This window comes from Onychomys torridus, chromosome 5, assembly GCF_903995425.1.
Source record: "Onychomys torridus chromosome 5, mOncTor1.1, whole genome shotgun sequence".
NCBI classification, from domain to species: Eukaryota; Metazoa; Chordata; class Mammalia; order Rodentia; family Cricetidae; genus Onychomys; species Onychomys torridus.
Window position 1 is genome coordinate 38,209,838 of NC_050447.1, and position 18,965 is coordinate 38,228,802.

Sequence of the window (18,965 nt, forward strand, 5' to 3'; positions counted from 1 at the left end):
ACGCCTGGTATCAGAAACCTAGGCAACTACCCAGGACTAGTAGAGCCATAGATCTTGAAGGAGCTAAGAGCCTCTGATGAGTGTGAACATGTGATGCTTGTCTTTCTGGGTCTAGGTTACTTGATTCAATATCACCTTTCTAGTTCCATCCACTTACAGGGCTAGACCCTGGAGAAGGATGTGGGAGCTAGAGGACATTTCTTTTACTTTTCATTTCAGAGTTGAGTAAGTACACAAAAACACAGGGACATTTAGTGACTATGTACGTAAGGCCTAAGCTTGAACCCAAGTCCCTGGTGTGCTCTAAGCTAAAGCCCCTTTTACATACCTGCACTGCCTTTGCTGCAGCACAATGACAATTTTAGTCCTATCACTGATGTGCTGGAGTTAGGGGTTGAACTTAAAATGCCCTCTTAGGCTCATGGTCCCAGCTGGTGGTGGTGTTCCGAGAAGGTTGTAAACCGTTAGGAAGTGTGTCACTGGGTTCTATAACCCAGCCTTACCTCCCGGCTGCTCTCTGATTCCTGACTATAAATGCACTGTGAACAGTGCTACATACTCCTGGCTTTATGGCACCCCCACTGTGTGCACTGTGTCCCCTGGAACCATAAATAAACCCTCTCTTGCTCCAGTTGTGTCCCGTCGAACATTCAGTCAGAGACAAGAACAGCAGCTCGCATAGCTGGGAAGCTCGGATTGCTTCATTTCAGCTTCCTACACAAAGAGTGCTGACAAGGAGTTTTGGTTGTGCAGTATGCGTACGACAGTGGTAAAGTTGACTCTGCTGTGACCAAGAAATGAGAAGCACTCACTCTCTCCATCCACTTGTTCCCTTGAGACTCCATGGTGCCCCTCATCTATTTCATTTCATACATCTGTGTCCTCTGTTGTCTCTAAGTAAGGAATGTGCTGTATACACAACTAGCTTCACATCTATTTTTGGGAAATTAGTTTTGTTCATGTTTGGCTTTGCTTGATTGATAGTAGCAAACTTGGCAAAATGCAATGAGAGCTTCCATGAAATTTATTTTTCCTGGGACGTAATAAATGATTCTGCCTAACCTGCACTGCAGCACTCAAGCCCAGAAACTGAGCCAGAGTAGGAACAGGGAGTCCAAGGACACAGAGAGTGCTAACGTAGAGCCACACAGCCTCTGCATCCCCACAAGCTTGCCACCTCCATCCTGTGCCTCTTAGATAGTTAGGGTGTGTGTGTGTGGGGGGGCTTTTTAAAGGTTGTCTCTAGGCAAATGGGTATCAAAAGCAAGTATTCTAACAGTTTGGGGACAAGAGAAGAGTTCTTGTCCCCTCCTTATCTTGTTACTTTCCTATTGCTGTGGTGAGAAACCATGACCAAGGCAACTTATAGAAAAACGAGTTTATTAGGGGCTTACAGTTTCAGAGGGTGAGTCCATGTGCATCATGTCATCCAGCAGGGTAGCAGGGGTGATGCTGGGGTAGCAGCGCAGGGCTTACACCTTGAGACACAAGCAAGAGAGACAGAGAGAGAGAGCTAACTGGAAATAGTGTGGGCTTTTAAAACTTCAAAGCCCACCCCCTGTGACACACCTCCTCCAACAAGACCACACTTTCTAATCTTTCCCAAAGGTTCTACCAACTAGGAACCAAGCATTCAAATGGCCTATGGGGGCTATTCTCATTCAAAGCAACACATTCCACTCCTAGGCTTGTGGTTATATTATAATGCAAAATACATTTAGTCTAACTTCAAACGTCCTCATAGTCTATAACAGTCTCAATACAGTTTAAAAGTACAAAGTCTCTTCTGAGATGTAAAGCAGTTTCTTAATTGTAGCCCCCTGTAATCAAAATGAAAATTTCATACTTCCAGCATACATTGGTACAAAAATATCCTTTATCATTCCAAAAGACAGGAGTAGGTGCACAGTGATGAAATACTGGACCAAAGCAAGACTGAAACCCAGCAGGGAAGACTCCAATCCTGTAGCTGTATGTCTGATGGCATAGACATCCTCCCTGCTCTCCTGGTTGCAACACACTTCTCTCTCTCAGGCTGCTTCCATTTCCTGCATGCAGCTCTCCCTGGCAGATCCACTGTTCTAGCACCTCTAACATCTTAGGGTCTCCAACACAATCCAGACTGAACTTTCACAGCTTCATGCAATGACCTCTCAGGGCCTCCATGCAGAAATCCCCTGCCATATGCCGGGCCTCAGTGGCTCTTCTTACCTATAGAGGAGGATTCCACAGTCCCTTTACACATGTATCCTTCAAGTTCAGCTGCTTGCTTAGGGTGAATGACATAAACTCAAAGCTTGAAGTGTTCTGTAAGACGTAGGCAATTTCAGCAAGGTTTCTGACAGTAAACTAGGGCCAGTCTCCTTCCAGTTCACCATCACCTTGGAGGCATAATTCTTTTAGTACCAGAATTCATAGCAAAGGTCTTCTTTTTATCTTTCTATTTATTAACTTATATAATAGAACTCAATTTCAACCATAATTAAGAATATGCAAATAAGAACAGTGAGTTTTCACCAATTATTAAATTTCACTCCACATACTAAAATGGCATACATGGGGCCTGCATCTGTCTGCACCAGCTCTTCTGCATATATATTATTGCTATTAGCTCGGTGTTTTTGTGGGACTCCTAACAGTGGGAGTGGGTGTGTCTCTGACTCTTTTTCCTGCTCTTGGGACCCCTTTCCTCCTATTAGGTTTAGTCCAGACATGATATGAGGGCTTTTGCCTTGTGTTATTGTATCTTTAAAACAAACAAACAACAAAAAAAAAACTTTATTTAATTTTATGTGCATTGGTATGAGGGTGTCAGATTCCCTGGAACAGGAGTTAACAGACAGGTGTGAGCTGCCATGTGGGTGCTAGGAGTTGAACCTGGGTCCTCTGGAAGAGTAGCCAGTGCTCTTAACCACTGAACCATATTTCCAGCCTCTTGTTATTGTATCTTGTTTTGTCATGTTTGGTTGTTGTTTCTTGGAGGCCTGCTCTTTTCTGAAGGGAAGCAAAGGGAAGTGGATGGGGGGAGAAGGGAGGTGGAAGGTGTGGGATGGGTGGAGGGAGGGAAATCTGTGCTTGGGATGCACTGTATGAGAGAAGAATCTATTTCAATTAAAAAAAAAAAAAAACTTCCACTCCTTAGAAAGTCTGAAAGTTTTTCTGAAGGATGGCCATGGAAACATTGGCACTTGGCGCTTCTTGCCTCTAAACTGCAGGCCTAGGCTTGAGTGAGGGAGAGTGAGATTTTAGTTTCCTTGTGCATGCTTTTATAGTGCTTACAATTTGATTATCTATCATCTGTCTGTCTGTCTGTCTGTCTATCTATCTATCTATCTGTCTATCGTCTTTAAAATTTAGACTCAAAGGCTTGATGCTTACTTCTTTAAGATTTGATAAAAATTTTGGGGAACCTATGAAATCCAATCTGCTAGGCTAGGACTGTGAAGAGAAACACAGACAACTAGATTAATGTTGAATTACATATTTAGTGTTTAAAATCTAAGTTATCACTAAGTTATAACCAGGTCCAGATTAACTGAGAACGAACAGTATTTTGTTCTACTTGGCTCCATTAAGTAGCTGTGAGAGATCGTCCCATCTGGAGGCAACATCTCAGAACCTGAGTTATTTGTAGCTGGAGACCTTCTCTCCAGCCCCCACCAAGCCCTGTTAGTCCGACAGCCCACTTATAAAATAAACACACAGACATCTATATTATTTAAACTGCTTGGCCATTAGCTCAGGCCTACCATTGTCTAGCTCTTACTCTTATATTTAGCCCATTTCTATTAATCTATACTTTGCCACATGGCTCATTGCTTACCAGCACCTTACATCTATCTTGTCATGGTGGCTGGTGGTGTCTCTCCGCCCCAGCCTTCTACCTCCCACAATTCTCTTCTCTGCTTGTCCCGCCTATGCTTCCTGCCTGGCTACTGGCCAATCAGCGTTTTATTTACACAGAGTGATATCCACAGCAGTTATTGATTTACTACGGTGGTTGTCTGGCTCATATGCTGTTGTCTTAGTTAGGGTTTCTATTGTTGTGAAGAGACACCATGACCACAGCAACTCTTATAAAGGAAGATATTTAATTGGGGTGGCTTGCTTACAGGTCAGAGGTTCAGTCCATTATCATCATGGTGGCACATGGTGGCATACAGGCGGACATGGAGCTGAGAGTTCTACATCTTGAAGGCAGCAGGAAGTAAACTAAGAGACTAGGTGGTAGTTTGAGCATATATGAGACCTCAAAGCCCACCTTCACAGTGACACACTTCCTCCAACAAGACCACACCTACTCAAACAAGGCCACACTTCCTATAGTGCCACTCCCTTTGGGGGCCATTTTCTTTCTATTGTTAATAAATAAGAAATGTTTGCTGAAAAATAAAGGATGGATAATTATGCTTTCTGGATTCTAGTTAAAACTTGTACAACATAGATCCATAAATTATACATAGTATTTAAACATATCCTTTCTGTTTTTTTAAATTTCTTTGTGTGTGTGTGTGTGTGTGTGTGTGTGTGTGTGTGTGTGTTTGTGTGTTTCTGCATCTGTGTCTGTGCACTATGTGTATGTCTGATGCCCACAGAGGCCATAAGAAGGGGGTCATATTCCCTAGAACTGGAGCTAGTTGTGAGCCACCCTGTGGTTGCTGGGAATCAAACCCGGGTCCTCTGGGAAAGCACCCAGTGCTCTTATCTCCTGAGCTGTCGCTCTAGGCCCTTTCTCTGTTTCAACATTAGAGTGATGTAGCACTGCAGAGTTGAACAGAATATAATTCTTGAGTTCACAGTGACTTCTGTGAATCTGCAGCATTTGGACCCGAAGCTGCTGCTTTGCTAAGAAAAGATGTTCCCGATATTCCTTTAAAGATTATCTCATGGTATTTATTTTTGTTTTCTTTCTATGGATGTGCCACTCCAGCACAGCACTGTGTGTGTTGTTTGGCTGTGTGATACTGTTCAGTCACTTTCCAGTTTCTGACTTAACTGAATTTATTTTCTGAACTCTGTGAGGACCTAAGTCCCATGGTGATATATTTGACTTTAGAGCCAGAAACTAGATCATGCTGGAGCTAAAGATCAGGCAGGTGTTTATAATTCTAAAGCTCATGGTCCTCCTGGGTAGACTGTAAGTCCCAAAAGTATTTATGAAGAAGAAAATCCTCAGATAGCCTTCATATTTTATGTAGTTTATATTTCTTTAAATGACTGAAAGAGAGTTTGATTTCTAGTAACTTCAACAAAGGGCAATAATTAAGTCTTCTGATCATGTCTGACTCTGGATTAATGGACTTGGGGAGAATGAAATATGTTCTACATTTCTTAACTTTTTCTTGATTTTTTTGAAAGGCCAGAAGTATCACTCTATAAATAGTCTTTTGTGTGTGTGTGCATGCCTGTGCAGGCCAGAGACCTGTGTCTGGTGTCTTCCTCAATCCACCTTATTTTTTGAGACAGAGTCTCACCTTTGGCTAGATTGGCTGGCCAGTGAGCCCTCAGCAATTCATCTGTTTCCTCTTGCCCAGCACCAGGGTTCTGGGCAGATGCTTGGCTTCTTGTGGGGGTTCTAAGCTATTGAACTCAGGCCTTCATGCTTGCATGGAGAGTACTTTATCAAGTGAGCCAGCTCTCTATCCTAGAATAAATCTTAAAATGTGTTTCTACCTTGTTCATTCCTAGGTGAAATGGTATTTGTAGGTCTCTATGGAGCTGCCATAGATGTGAATATAAGACTGGACAAGAATTCCGTGATCATGGAGAAGACCTACATATCTCTGGCCAACCAACGGACGATAACCATTCATAATCGCTCTAATATCATTGCCCATTTCCAGTGGAAGATACTTGCTACCCAAGAAGAGGAGGACAAAGAAAAATACAGGTTTGTAACAGAAACCAACTCTACACAGCAAAGCAGGCAGGCTGCAGCGGGGTAAATCCAGTTGATGTAGGGGGATGGACAGGAAGCCCTGTTTTTATAGTAAATTCTTAACCACCACAAGGTCCAACCTTGAGAAACTGGCTCCAGTGTGGGGTGCTCTTTGGGAGCTTTGTAACATCAAATGCTCAGTTAAACTTAACCTGGTTATAGTGTAGCAATAATTAAAGATTATTAAAAAAATATGCCATTCTTTCCTGTTTTGTAAGCACTAATCTACATGTGTGTGTTACTTTTCGAAGCCCTGACCAAATTTATCAACTCTCACAGGAAGTCCCCAAAATAATCCACTTTGGCCTGGCATCAATGTCACTGCTTTCTTTTCCTTTATTTTTCCCTTTTTTTGAAAAGAAGTTTCCAGAAAATAGGAAGAGTGAAGGAAAAGAAGGGTTTAGATATAATGATTTTCATATTCTTGGCTTTCACAACACTGCCCAGTCTACATGTAATTTAATAACGACTTCTTAGTGGACTCTTTAATAGTCTGCTTTAGAAAAAAATGATAATTCAAATAGCAGCAGAGATTAGAAAAATGTAAAACCAGCTGACTTTAGCTCCCTGCCTCGTGGTTGCATTCAGGATGTTTCTTTGGATGGACCCCATCCTTGCCTGTCTGAAGCTGCAGGTTCACTTTATCTCCTTCGGGTCCCTCTGAATTAACACTCAGGCTGCTTTCATTGCTTTACTTCAGTCTCGGCCTCTCCATTTCCGGGAAGGATTAGCCCCGGGAAGCGTCAGGCTTTGTTTAAAATCGAGTTAGTGTGGAATAAAAATAAAAGTCTTAGGTCCCTGGGGAGCAGGCAGAAGTCCCCCGGTGCACTGTCCCTAATTGAATCAGAAGGATCCAGGACAAAGATGGGACACAGTGGGCAGAAGCTCGGTCGGCCAGGCGATGAGCTTTAATCACAGGGTTGCCCCTGTGCAAAGAAAAGGCTTTCCTGCCTATAGAACTCACTGGACCTCAGGGTTTAGAAATGCCAAAGATGTGCTTTTTTCTTTAATTATTAATATTATATAACTGTATGAAACATGTACAGTTAATAAATGCTAACAAAATGGGAAGTTTTTAAAAGGAAATGCAGCATGTAAAAATGCAGGAGGAGCAGCCTCCCCCTTGCCCCATTTGCCCTGGTCCTGCAGCTGATGGTGTGTGCTGAGCAGCCACTGGACAGGCCCAAGCACATGTAAAGCTGGAGTCAGTGGGACAGAGGAAGTGAAAGGGGAGTTCCAGCTGCCTGTGGTTATAGCATGGCACTAGTGCCAGGCCAGTGTCCAAAGAGTATCTAGAAGTTAATTTTAACAGTTAAAGTTAAAAAGAAAAAAGGAAGGGAGGGAGGAAGAAAAAGGGAAGAAGGAAGGAAGGAAGGAAGGGAGGGAGGAAGGAAGGAAGGAAGAAAGGAAGGAAGGAAGGAAGGAGAAGAAGGAGGGAGGGAGGGAGGGAGGAAGGAAGGAAGGAGGGAGGGAGGGAGGGAGGGAGGGAGGGGGAGGAAAGGAAACAGCAGGTGTGGAAGGTGCCAGACCATCCAGAATAGAAGACTCTCAGACACAAGTTCTATCTCCACCTCACTTCCCCTGGCACCCACAGCCTTAGCTTTTTTTTAATTCAGAGCTGAGGACCGAACCCAGGGCCTTGCACTTGATAGGCAAGCGCTCTACCACAGAGCTAAATCCCCAACCCCGAGCCTTAACTTTTTAATATTGTTTTTTACCTGTTTTATTTGTGTTTGGCTGGTGTTGGGTTTTTGTTGTTTTGTTTTGAGACAAGACCTTATGTATCCCAGGCTGGCCTCAAACTCACTAAGTAGTCAGGGATGACCTAGAATTCCTAATCTTCCTGCCTCTTATCTCCTCATAGAAGGGTTTACAGGTATATGCTACCTTGCCTGGTTTTTATCAAGTACTGGGATTCAACTTAGGGCTTTGTACATGCTAGGCAAGCACTCTAACAACTGAGCTATATCCCTGGCCCTGTGTGTGTGTGTGTGTGTGTGTGTGTGTGTGTCTGTGCACGCGTGTGCATGTGCACAAACTTGCATATGTGTGTGAATGAGTGTGTATGTGCATATGTGCATGTGTGTGTGCACGTACGCTCACACTTGAGTGTGTACATGCACATGCAGATGTCAGAGGTTGATGTTGCTCAACTTTCCCAATCATTCTATACCTTATTTTTTGAAATGGGATCTTTCATGGAACCTGGAGCACTTGAACTTGGCTGGACTGGCCAGTAGTCCCCAAAGATTCTCCCATTTACACACTTCCAGTGCTGGGATTATCACATGCATCCTGTGCCTAGCTTTACATGAGTTCTGAGGAAATGAGCACCAGATCTCATGTTTCCGTGACAAGCACTTTATCAGCTGAGCCACCTCCCCAGCCCCAACCTCTCTTTTCACTGTGTCTATTGTATAAAGTCAGTTTTCTTATGACACTTCCATTTCCAATGTGTACATAGTGAATTGTGATCGTGTTCACCCTCTACTGCACTTATGTTTTCCTGTTCTCTCTTTTCCATGTCCCAGTGGTCCCCATTCTGGTTTCATACCTTTTATTTTTCCTTTGTCCAGCTTCTGCATATAAGAGAAAATGTGCAATACTTGCATTTGTGGGGCTGATCTTTTTCACTTAGCATGATGCTCTCCATCCAGCTGTGTTCCTGCAGATATCATAATTGCATTCTTCTTTTATGACTGGACGAGGCTGTACTATGCAATAATACCACTTTTACTCATCTGTATCATCAGTCTATACCACTCCTAGGTATATGGCCAGAAGAATCACTTAGCTCTCCATAGTGGTATCTGCATATCACAGTTATCACAGCCCTGGTCACAGGGTCATTTAGGGTCATGCCCAGGTTTTAAACCACGAACTTGAAAAGCGGCTTTAGATCTCTAACTAGGGTTATCTTCACTTTCTCTTTGGGTGACATGTATCAATGGAATTTGTATTTCCCTCAAATAGATTGATTTATCTAAGAGTCTACTGAATGCTGCCTTGCCTTCTTTCCCTCTTCTAAGCGAGCCACGTCATGGCTGATCTTTAACTTGATGAACAGTGGGCTCTTCTCCCATCTCCCTTTCTTGTTCGTTGTTGCATTCCCAAGCATGCCTCAACTTTCATACGATTATTTTCACTTTGGGTTCTTGTCTCTGAAATAACTGCCAACGATTCTCTCCAAAACAAGGCTATGTGTGCCTCACTAAACAGCGGGTGTGGATGGTGGTACTTAGGAAAATGGTTGTGGTCTCCTCTTTTGCCCACTCTTCGGTTATGCCCCAGGCCACACATGAGCAGCATAAAGAGCAGAGATCTGCCCATGCCCCACCCCCAAAACAGTTGCAAGGTCATTAGCCATCAGGACAATGTCTCTCTTGTGTTCTCTAGCAAGGCCCATGCAGTTGTTCCTGACCCAATCTTTTGTATATGTGATGCTCTTGCTCCTGATGGGGACAGCAGCTCCTTGCTTATCTCCTCTCCCTCCACGAGCATCTCTAGTTTAAACTGCAGAGAGAAGGGTTGATCTGGTCCTGAGTTTGGCATAGAGGGAACTTTGGCATAGAGGCACATTTCCAGGGATTAAAATGTCCCCTTTCAGCAGCCCAAGGACCTAAGACAGAATGTTAGTGTGAATTCACAAAATGAGACTCCCGTGTCTATTTGCAAAGAGGCTTCCATCTCATCCTAAGGCATTCATCTACAAGTACTGAAACTTGGCCTCAACTCCTGTTCTATCCATCATGGTATCTTGCCCACAGAATCTCGGTGAGCTAAGACATGGCTGTGTCTTTTCCCAGTAGAGGAATTTCAGCCCCTACCTTTTCAGTTCTGGGAAGGGTGACCTTCCTCTCCACTGGCCTTACAGTGTTGGGACCTTGGGACATATATCTGGACATAGAAACATGGGGGCTATTCCCAGGCTTCAGGTTCTGGCCATGAAGATGTCCCTCTTTCTAGGAAGAAGTTCTGAGCTTTTAAAACAAACAAACAAAACACCTTCAGAATCTGAAATTAAGGACCCTTTTAAGAAATTACCTTTTTGTTCTATTTCTTGATGTTTCTCTGGAGCTAGAAAAGACATTAATCTCTGCAGAAAGAACTCATCCTTCCTGCCTTCCTTCCTCAGCTGTGTTTGGCTGGATGCAGTCTGCAAAAGTCTTTCAGACATATTCTCCTCACGTCCCCTGTATTAAGAGACTCAGTGTGGGCTTTTACGGATTTTTGCTCCCAATATCTCCAGCAGGGTCACAGTCATTGTTTCAGGAGCAGGTGCCTCTAATTCTACATTTGCTCAAGACCTCACAGCATCCTCAGTGGACAACCCACACTGTGGTTAGCATGGATTTATTTCACGGCATTCAGGTGTACAAAATGGCACATCTCTCTAGTTAATTCAAACTTAATTGATATTTGAGCCTGCCACCTGGGTTACTGTAATAAGTTTGATTTTAGTTATGTTTGGGGGCTCTTTCCCTGGTGTCATTAAAAAAAAAATAAAAATAAAAATAAAAAAAACAACAACTGAAGATTTAAATGGCACCTGGTAAACAGGACAGGAGCCTCTAGACCTGCATTTATCACAGAGCCCCTCACTGGCTAGGGTCACACAGTCCATCTGAAGGTTAGCCCTATTGGCTCCATTTATTTTTCCCGTTATAGGCAGACCTGGGAGTGTTTCTCCTGGCTCTGAAGGCCATGACACTTACTTTTTAGTCTCTTCAACATCCGTCTACCAACTCTGTTAGTCGAGTTTCACTCCGACAGAATTCCTGACTAGACCAACGTCAGAGAGAAAGAGGCTCCTTTGGCTCACAAGTCAGGGGATAGCCCGTCATGACAGGGAAATCATGGGAACAGAAGTGCGAGGCAGCTGGTCACATTGCATCCACAGTCCGGAGGTAAATAGTGACTAATTCTTGTGTTCATCTCACTTTCTCCTTGGACTGGAGCCACCCACAGTGAGGGTGAGTATTCCCTTCCTAAATAAGCCAATCTAGATAATCCCCCCCAGACATGCTCAAAGGGTCATGTCCTGGGGATTTCTAGATCTTGTCAAGTTGACACTGTTTACCATTACTCTACCTTTTATGGGATACTGAAAGGGCTGCTCTCTACTTACTGTCTGAAGACCATGGGTTAGTAGCCACCAGATCATTTGTAAAACGGGGGAAATTCACATACTTACTGATAAGCAAGGATGGCCTGTTTTAAAATGCTTCCTTATGAGACGTCTCCTCATCTATAAAACTGAAGCACCTCTGAGGCAAGAAACTATGATTATCAACAAGGCAAGATGGTGAAGCCATGCACAGTGGGGTAGCACTCAGGCATCGGTGTTGCTCAGGGTTGTTGCACTTTCCCCTGCAGACTCTCATCTACATCTCCGATTCTTCCTCAAGGGCAGGGGGAAGGACATCTGGGACCTCCCTTCCCTCCTTCTGCCTGGGACTGGCTGCCCCTGCTCCAGGGTCCATAGAAAAGAGAAGCATGTGGGAATTGTTTCATTTTCTGGTGGAAGAGCTGGGTTCCTTGTAGCCTTGTAATCATCATTGTCATCCTCACAGACACAAGACACTGTATTTATTCTCTTCTGTCCCATACCCACTCCTATGAACTAACTCTCCGGGAGACATCATTCTAATATGTTAATGTATGTCTTTTTATGCACATCTACTCTCGTGAAATACATATTGTTTCAGAAAATAGGTATTTTCTCCTTTTTTTTTTTTTTTTTTAAACTAGGCTCTGTGTTTTAAGGCCCTTCCTATTACTGTGTGTGTATCTAACTCACTGCTCTGGCTGCTGCAAGATGCCCTGTTGCACCCCACTCTTTCCCCATACCTCTCCAGTGATGGAACCCTGGGCCCATTCATGCCGTGTTAGCATCTCAGGCTACCATGAAAAGGTCTGCAGTGCTCAATATGAGAACTGATTCATACTGAATTTTTGACTTGACTTGTTTTCTAATTTAAATGAAACATGTTGTAGATGTATAATTTTTTAAATTGCATTTATGATTAAGGTAAAATCAGTTCTAATTATATGACCAAGAGAAAAATCTAAGGAATGTTTTAGTATCTGCAAATGTATTCCTTTGCAAAATGAGTATTTTTTTTGTTTGTTTACTTTTTTTTAAAATAAGAAAAATTGGGGTTTCTCTATACAGAATATTTTGTAACTTGATTTTTTTTTTCTTCAAAAAACAGTGCAAAGTGGACTGGAGAGATGTCACTGTGGTTAAGTGCACTCACTGGTCTTTCAGAGGACCAGGGTCCAGTTCCCAGCATCCACATGGCGGCTCACTGCTATCTATAACTCTAGGTCCAGAGTATCTAAAACCCTTACATATAATTTACCCACTTTTCTTCCCCATATCAAAGAAGGTCAATATAGCTGTATCTTTATTTCCATCTATGGTTGTTTTAGAATTTACTACTACAAGTGGAGTTTCTTGTTTCAGATTTTATTAGTTACCTTCTATTGCTGTAATAAAACACTACAAACAAGGCAATTTATTTTAAAAAGTTTTAATCGGCTTACAGTTCCTTAGGGTTAGAGTTCATGAGAGTAGAGGGAAGGCATGGAGGCAGGAACAGCTGAAGTTCACATCTCAAGTTGTAAGCAGGAGGCAGAGAGCAACTGGGAAAGGCAGGAAGGAGTCTTTTGAAACCTCAAAGCCCACCTCCAGTGACACACCTCCTCCAACACAGCCACACCTCCTAGTCCTTCCCAAACAGTTCCACCAACAAGGAACCAAGTATTCAAATGTGAGCCTATGGGGGCCATTTTCATCCAAATCACCACACAGATGGTGTGTAATTTGTAAGCCTTTCAGATAGTTGTCAACTAGCAAAATAAAGAACTGGGTTCCTTTCTTTCTGAGCTGGCCTGTGGCATAGGAGGACTGGTTACCTTGGATACTGCTTTCCACCTAGCAGTACAAGGGAAGCATAGGCTGCTCTCTTGCTTGGATCCAGAATACACTGGATCCATTTATTTGATTTCCTTGTGTTATATAGCCAAAGGGCTTGGAACACTGAAGTTACTTAAAAGAACCATTGGCAAAATGCAGCCTCTGGTTTGTTTGAGGTCATCTAGAAAGTCAGAGCTGAGACAGGAACTCAGTGACCTCAGGTGCCCACTCAGCACTCACTTGCTAAGTATGTGCTGTCACCGAGATTACAGCAGTACAGTGCTGGGAACAGGAACAAGTGTGTGTGTGTGTGTGTGTGTGTGTGTGTGTGTGTGTGTGTGTGTGTGTGTGTAGTGGGGCGAGTGCAGGCCAGTCTGCAGAGTCCAGGAGCAAGTGTGTGTGTGTGTGTGTGTAGTGGGGCGAGTGCAGGCCAGTCTGCAGAGTCCAGGTGAAAGGTCATTCAGAATGGTGAGGGCAGTGAGGAAAGGGTTGGAAGAGGCTGTGGCTCAAGCATCTTACAAGCTTGGTATCTTAGAAATGCGAATGTGGCTGGAAGAGACTGTGGCTCAAGCATCTTACAAGCTTGGTATCTTAGAAATGCGAATGTGGGGAACTGCGGACCCCACAGAGCTTCCCGAAGAGGGCCATTGGTGGGAGCAGGTGGGTCGGGCAGGGCCCTGGGCCGTGTAGGGGCCAGGCCGGGCCGGCAGACAGCAGGATGGGCTGCACTGTGATCTCCGAGGACAAGGCAGCAGCCGAGCGCTCTAAGATGATTGACAAGAACCTGAGGGAGGATGGCGAGAAGGTGGCGCAGGAGGTGAAGTTGCTGCTGTTAGGTGCGGGGTAATCAGGGAAGAGTACCATCGTCAAGCAGATGAAGATCATCATGAAGATGGCTATTCAGAGGAAGAATGCCACCAGTATCGTGCAGTTTTCTACATTCAGTCTATCATGGCCAACGTCAAGGCCATGGGCAACCTGCAGATTGACTTTGCCAACCCCCAGCGTGTGGATGATGCCAGGCAGCTGTTTGCACTGTCCTGTGCTGCTGAGGAACAAGGTGTGCTTCCTGAAGATCTGTCGGTGTCATTCGGATGCTCTGGGCTGATCATGGTGTGCAAGCCTGCTTTGGTCACTCACGAGAATACCAGCTCAACGACTCAGCGACTTATTACCTGAATGACCTGGAGCGCATTGCACAGCGTGACTACATCCCTACACAGCAGCATGTGCTGTGGACCCATGTGAAAACCACAGGCATTGTGGAAACACACTTCACCTTCAAGGACTTACACTTCAAGATGTTTGACGTGGGTGGCCAGCGATACAAGCAGAAGAAGTGGATCCACTGCTTTGAGGGTGTCACCACCATCATCTTCTGTGTTGCCTTGAGCGCCTATGACCTGGTGCTGGCTGAGGATGAGGAGATGAACCGCATGCATGAGAGCCTGAAACTGTTCGACAGCATCTGCAGCAACAAGTGGTTCACCGACACCTCCATCATCCTCTTGCCACGGGCACCAAGAACGTGCAGTTTGTGTTTGATGCCGTCGCTGACGTCATCATTTAGAACAACCTGAAGGACTGTGGCCTCTTCTGAGGGGCAGCAGGCCCGGCAGGATGGGCCACCGCCGACTCTGCTCCCTACTACCCCCAAGGAAGATGGGGACAAGAAGACCATGCTCCCTGCCTGTCCCCCCAGCTGCTTCGCCCATCTTTTCTCTCTGTTCTCAGCTCCCCTGCCCCCTCCCTCGGCTCTAGACATGGGGGAGGGTTTGCCACAGGCCTCCCTGTTTGAAGCCCACCCTTGTCTGAGGTGCCCAGAGTGGCCATGGTACACCCTACCTGGGCATCTATCTGTTCTGGTTTTCCGACCGTTGTCTGTTCCGGGGTGAGAGGGGAGCGCATGCAGAGTTTCCCAAGGCCTGTGTCTGGAGGGGTACCCACTTCTCCAGCCTAGACCCCTGGCTTTGTCCAACACCAGCCCTGACCCAAGTCCAAATGTGTACAGGGAGCCTCCTGACTACCCTACCCTCTGCCACACGGAGGCCCCAAAGGAAAAAGCACAAGAAGCCTGAGAGACACCTACCATTCCTAGAGACGCAGTCCGCCTGCTCATTCTCGTAGCTTTAAAAAAAGGAAAAAGGAAAAAGGAAAAGGGAAAAAAAAAAAAAAAAAGGAAAACTGCAAACAAACCTAGAAAACTTTTTAGAGAAACCTATTTAAAGCTGTCAGGTCCCGACCAGCACCTCCCCACCCCCAGCCCCTTCCAGTGATTCCGTGCCTTGAGAGTGTCTGCCTGTTTACACCCATCCCTCTTCGGGGGGGCCCTCTGCCCTGCTCTGCCCTGCCCTCCATGGAATTGGGTTCCAAGGGCTGTTCCAGACAACTGCCAATGTCACTGAGGGCCCTGCCCTGAAGCCCTGGGCCCAGGCTCCATTAACCTAAATGTAGCTCCTTAGCGCTAATCTAGGAACCGCCGCTGCCTGCTGAGGGGCCAGGCCCCTCATGCCCTCGCCCCAGGCCTGGGTCCTTCAGCATTCAACACTTCCTTGCTTTTTCCACATGTTTTATGGAATTGTTCACATGATTTGAAGTAATAAAAGGTAGAAACAAAAAAAGAAAAAAAAAGAAAGAAAAAGGAAAGGGAAATGCAAATGTGCGACACAGGCAGAAAGATGGTACTGATGGAGTGCCCGCTCTGTGCCGGGAACTGAGCCAGGGCCTGGATCACCTTTAAACCCCGTTTCTTAGGTTAGGATCTCTGCTCCCACAGTATCTATTTTTTGGGGAACAAGCACTGAGGCTTAGAGGAATTGGGAAGCTCCCAGTAGTCTCAGAGCTAGGAAATAGATCGTAAAATCAGTGTCTAAACCCGGCCCTCGCCAGCTCTACATTTTATTCCCTAGATATCGAATAGCTGGGAAAGAATTAAAGCGAGGCAAGCTTAACAGGAACAAAATCATCCTTGCCATGTGAGAGGCAGAGCAGATGTTAAATAATTTAAAAATAAGCATGGGAAACACAATCACCTAAAAGGAAATATTTGTCCAGATACATGCTGTCTCAGAAGTAAACAGAAGGGCTTTGGGTGGGGAAAGAAATCCCAGAGGACCTCTAGAAGGAGGTGACAAAAGATCATTAAACTTGGTCTCCAAAAGTTCTAAGAAGGCAAAACGAGGCCACCCACTCATGCATTGCAGACTCGGGGCAAGAAAGGACCACCCCAGGAGATGTGAGGATATTCCCAGGAGAGGAGACTGGAGGCGAGCACCTGTACACAATTCTTCATGGGAGTCCCATGGTGACCTTTACATTTGCTCATTTTCTTTAGGGTCTGTGATGATCTGAGCAAAGAGGAAAAGCTTGAAACCGACTTGTTTCTTGAAGAGTGCGTCTTGGATCCTTTGCTCCGAGAACGCCTTTCAATTCTCTCCCGCACCTTTGAGAACCAGAGGAAGCTGGTTCTAGGAGACAGCATGCTCTTTCTGAATCACATTTTCACCCTCGAGCCCCTGGTGAGCACCTGAGTAAAACCCGGAGCTATTTAGTGAACACAAGTGGGGGTGCTGGGCTGTTTCAGCTAGGTTCTCCGTTCTGGGCCTGACAAGCCCTGAGCAGCAGGGGCGTGATTGGCGTGAGACGCTGTGTGAAGGGCGAAGGCAAGAATGCTGGCAGGTCACACTTCCTGTGTGCCTGTCACAGTGGTCCCTGCTTCCTACGGATTGCCCAGGATGTGTCAGTCGTGTATAAATGACCTGACGAAAGATATAATTAAAGCCCCAATATCAAAATAAGGAAATGAGCCCATAAGTCTCATAGCTTGCTTAAGGCCAAGTAGCTGGTGTCCATAGTTGGAAATTTAGCCCAGAGTAGTCTGACTATGCAGCAGGACTTCTCAGCCTTAGCACCATTGATGTTGTAGATGTATAATTCTTTGTCTTGTGTGAAAACCCGCTAGAGGCCCCGGTGACCAGCATAATTCTCTTCAGTCACTTTCAGATGTCCCCATGTAGACAAAATCACCCAGGATTGAAAATGACTTTATCTGCAGTCTTCTCTGTATAAACAGTTCTTGGTTATATGGTCTGTACCAGGTAGCATGTGCACCAGGCACCCATAAATAGAGCAGATCCAGTCCTTGACTTTACCGGTTATCTAGTGCCAGACTGATCTATGGACCAAACTCGGTACCACTCTGTCCTACTGCCTCAACACAGAAGCAGTAGGCCTGGAGAGGTGGTTAAGAGCACATACAGTTTTTCAAAGGACCCAGATTTGTTCCCAACTACCTGTGACTCCAGTCTCAGAAGATTCTATTCCCTCTTCTGGCCTCACAGGCACCTGTATGCGCATGTACGTATATATACATGATAGCATACACATACATACCATAGAGAAAAATAGTAAATCTTTTTGAGAAGGAAGTTTCTAGCAGCTGTGTGCACGTGTGTGTTTGTGTTTGTGTGTGGGGGGGGTGTATACTGTGTGCCTCATGTATATGTAAGTGTGCACCTCATGCGTGTGCACATAGATGCCAGAGGAGAACATTATTAGGTGTCTTTCTCTATTGCTTTCCACTTTATTCCCTTAAGACAGGCTGCTCACCAAACCTGACACTCACTGCTTCAGCTGGACCAGCTGTCTAGTGAGCTGCCAGGATCCACAAGTCTCTGCTCCCCAGTGCTGGGATTACAGGCACACCTGGTCATATCTGGCTTTATTTTATGGGTGCTAGGGATTTGAACTCAGTTTTTCATGTTTGAACAGCATACACTCTTACCCACTGATTCATCCCCCAGCTCTGCTAACAGCTTTTCAATCTGATGTGTGCTGTGTAGTAAGCTGCCTCCTTCTTGCTCATTGTACCCCACTTAACATGAATAGAATAGTTTAAGGAGACCAGCTGGAGTTGAGGAAGTCCAGAGCTTGGTTTAATTGCCTCACTGTTGCTGTTTAAGCCAAATGGAGAAGAGACTTGTAGGAAGTTGTAGACGAAATTCTAAATAGTCTTAGTACATTTAAGAAACACAGAGCCAAATACAGGGGCAATAGCCAAAGAGATCAGAGAATTTAGCGAAGAGCCACTGACTACCAAGCTGTAGTTTCCCACACGAGAGACCTTCTTCCTGCCTAACCTGCGCTTTTATTGCTTTCTTGTTCTGCCTTCTCATTGGCTCTAAGCCCAGCCACATGACTTCCTCGTCACTGCCTGTCTATATAGACCTCCAGGTCTCTATGGTTGGTACTAGGATTAAAGGCTGTGTCCTTGACCACACAGAGACTCTGCCTGGCATGTGATTGGATTAAGGGCATGGGCTACCACCGCCTGACTTCTGATCTCCAGGCAAACTTTATTAACATACAAATAAAATCACATTTCAACACAACTAAAACATCACCACAGGAAGTGCCACTGTCTTAGCAGGTCATAGCCCTTGCATCTGTGTTTCCATGGCTGAATAAGTTTGACAAACAATAGGCTCCATATATGCTGTGAGTCTCCAAGTCAGGGCTTTCTCCTTGGATGCATCCTCTGGGTGGATGTTTTGTGTGACCTATTGTGTGTCATTGGAGACAGTAAGAATAGTACCCTAGGTCAGAGTAAGGTCATCATCACAGTCTAGAAGTTAAAGAGAGCTTCTGGAAAGAAATCTAGAGTGGGTCTCTCAGGGCAGGACTTTGAGAGAACAAAATTGTGAGTTTTCATGGAATGGTTCATCCAGGGTCCCAAGAGCCAGTCAGTTTGCTGGCAGTGAAACGTTAAGTGGAAAATAAAGTTGGAGATGCAGGTTGGAGCTGAACCTTCTGTCATTTCAGAAAATTCTCCAAGGCACAGAACAACAAAGGAGTCTCCAGACATTGTGGGGATAAGGCCAGCAAGAGGTTATGTCAGGATGAGACCCGAAATTAAAAAGTTTGAAGATAGGAGAAAGGAATGGATTGCTGGAGTGAGCAGGCAAGTGGCTGAGCCGAGCCAAAAACAAGCAGACAGTTGAGGCGATTTCAGACGTACTAAGGTCGTCAGGGTCCAGTGTTCTTTCCGGCTAGCAGTGAGAGCCAGGGTGGTCACTGCTCAGCTTGCTTCTAGTTTATTTCTGAGAG

General features: G+C 45.1%; 1 protein-coding gene and 1 pseudogene across 1 annotated transcript in view; both read left to right on the top strand.

The window, feature by feature from the left end:
* The window catches only part of Hydin (HYDIN axonemal central pair apparatus protein), a 350,853-nt gene that overhangs the window by 85,498 nt on the left and 246,390 nt on the right, over positions 1-18,965 (top strand). Inside the window, 2 exon segments of the mRNA XM_036188859.1 lie at positions 5,689-5,890; positions 16,195-16,378. Coding sequence (XP_036044752.1) covers positions 5,689-5,890; positions 16,195-16,378 — 386 coding nt within the window.
* LOC118584256 lies at positions 13,579-14,460 on the top strand (annotated as a pseudogene).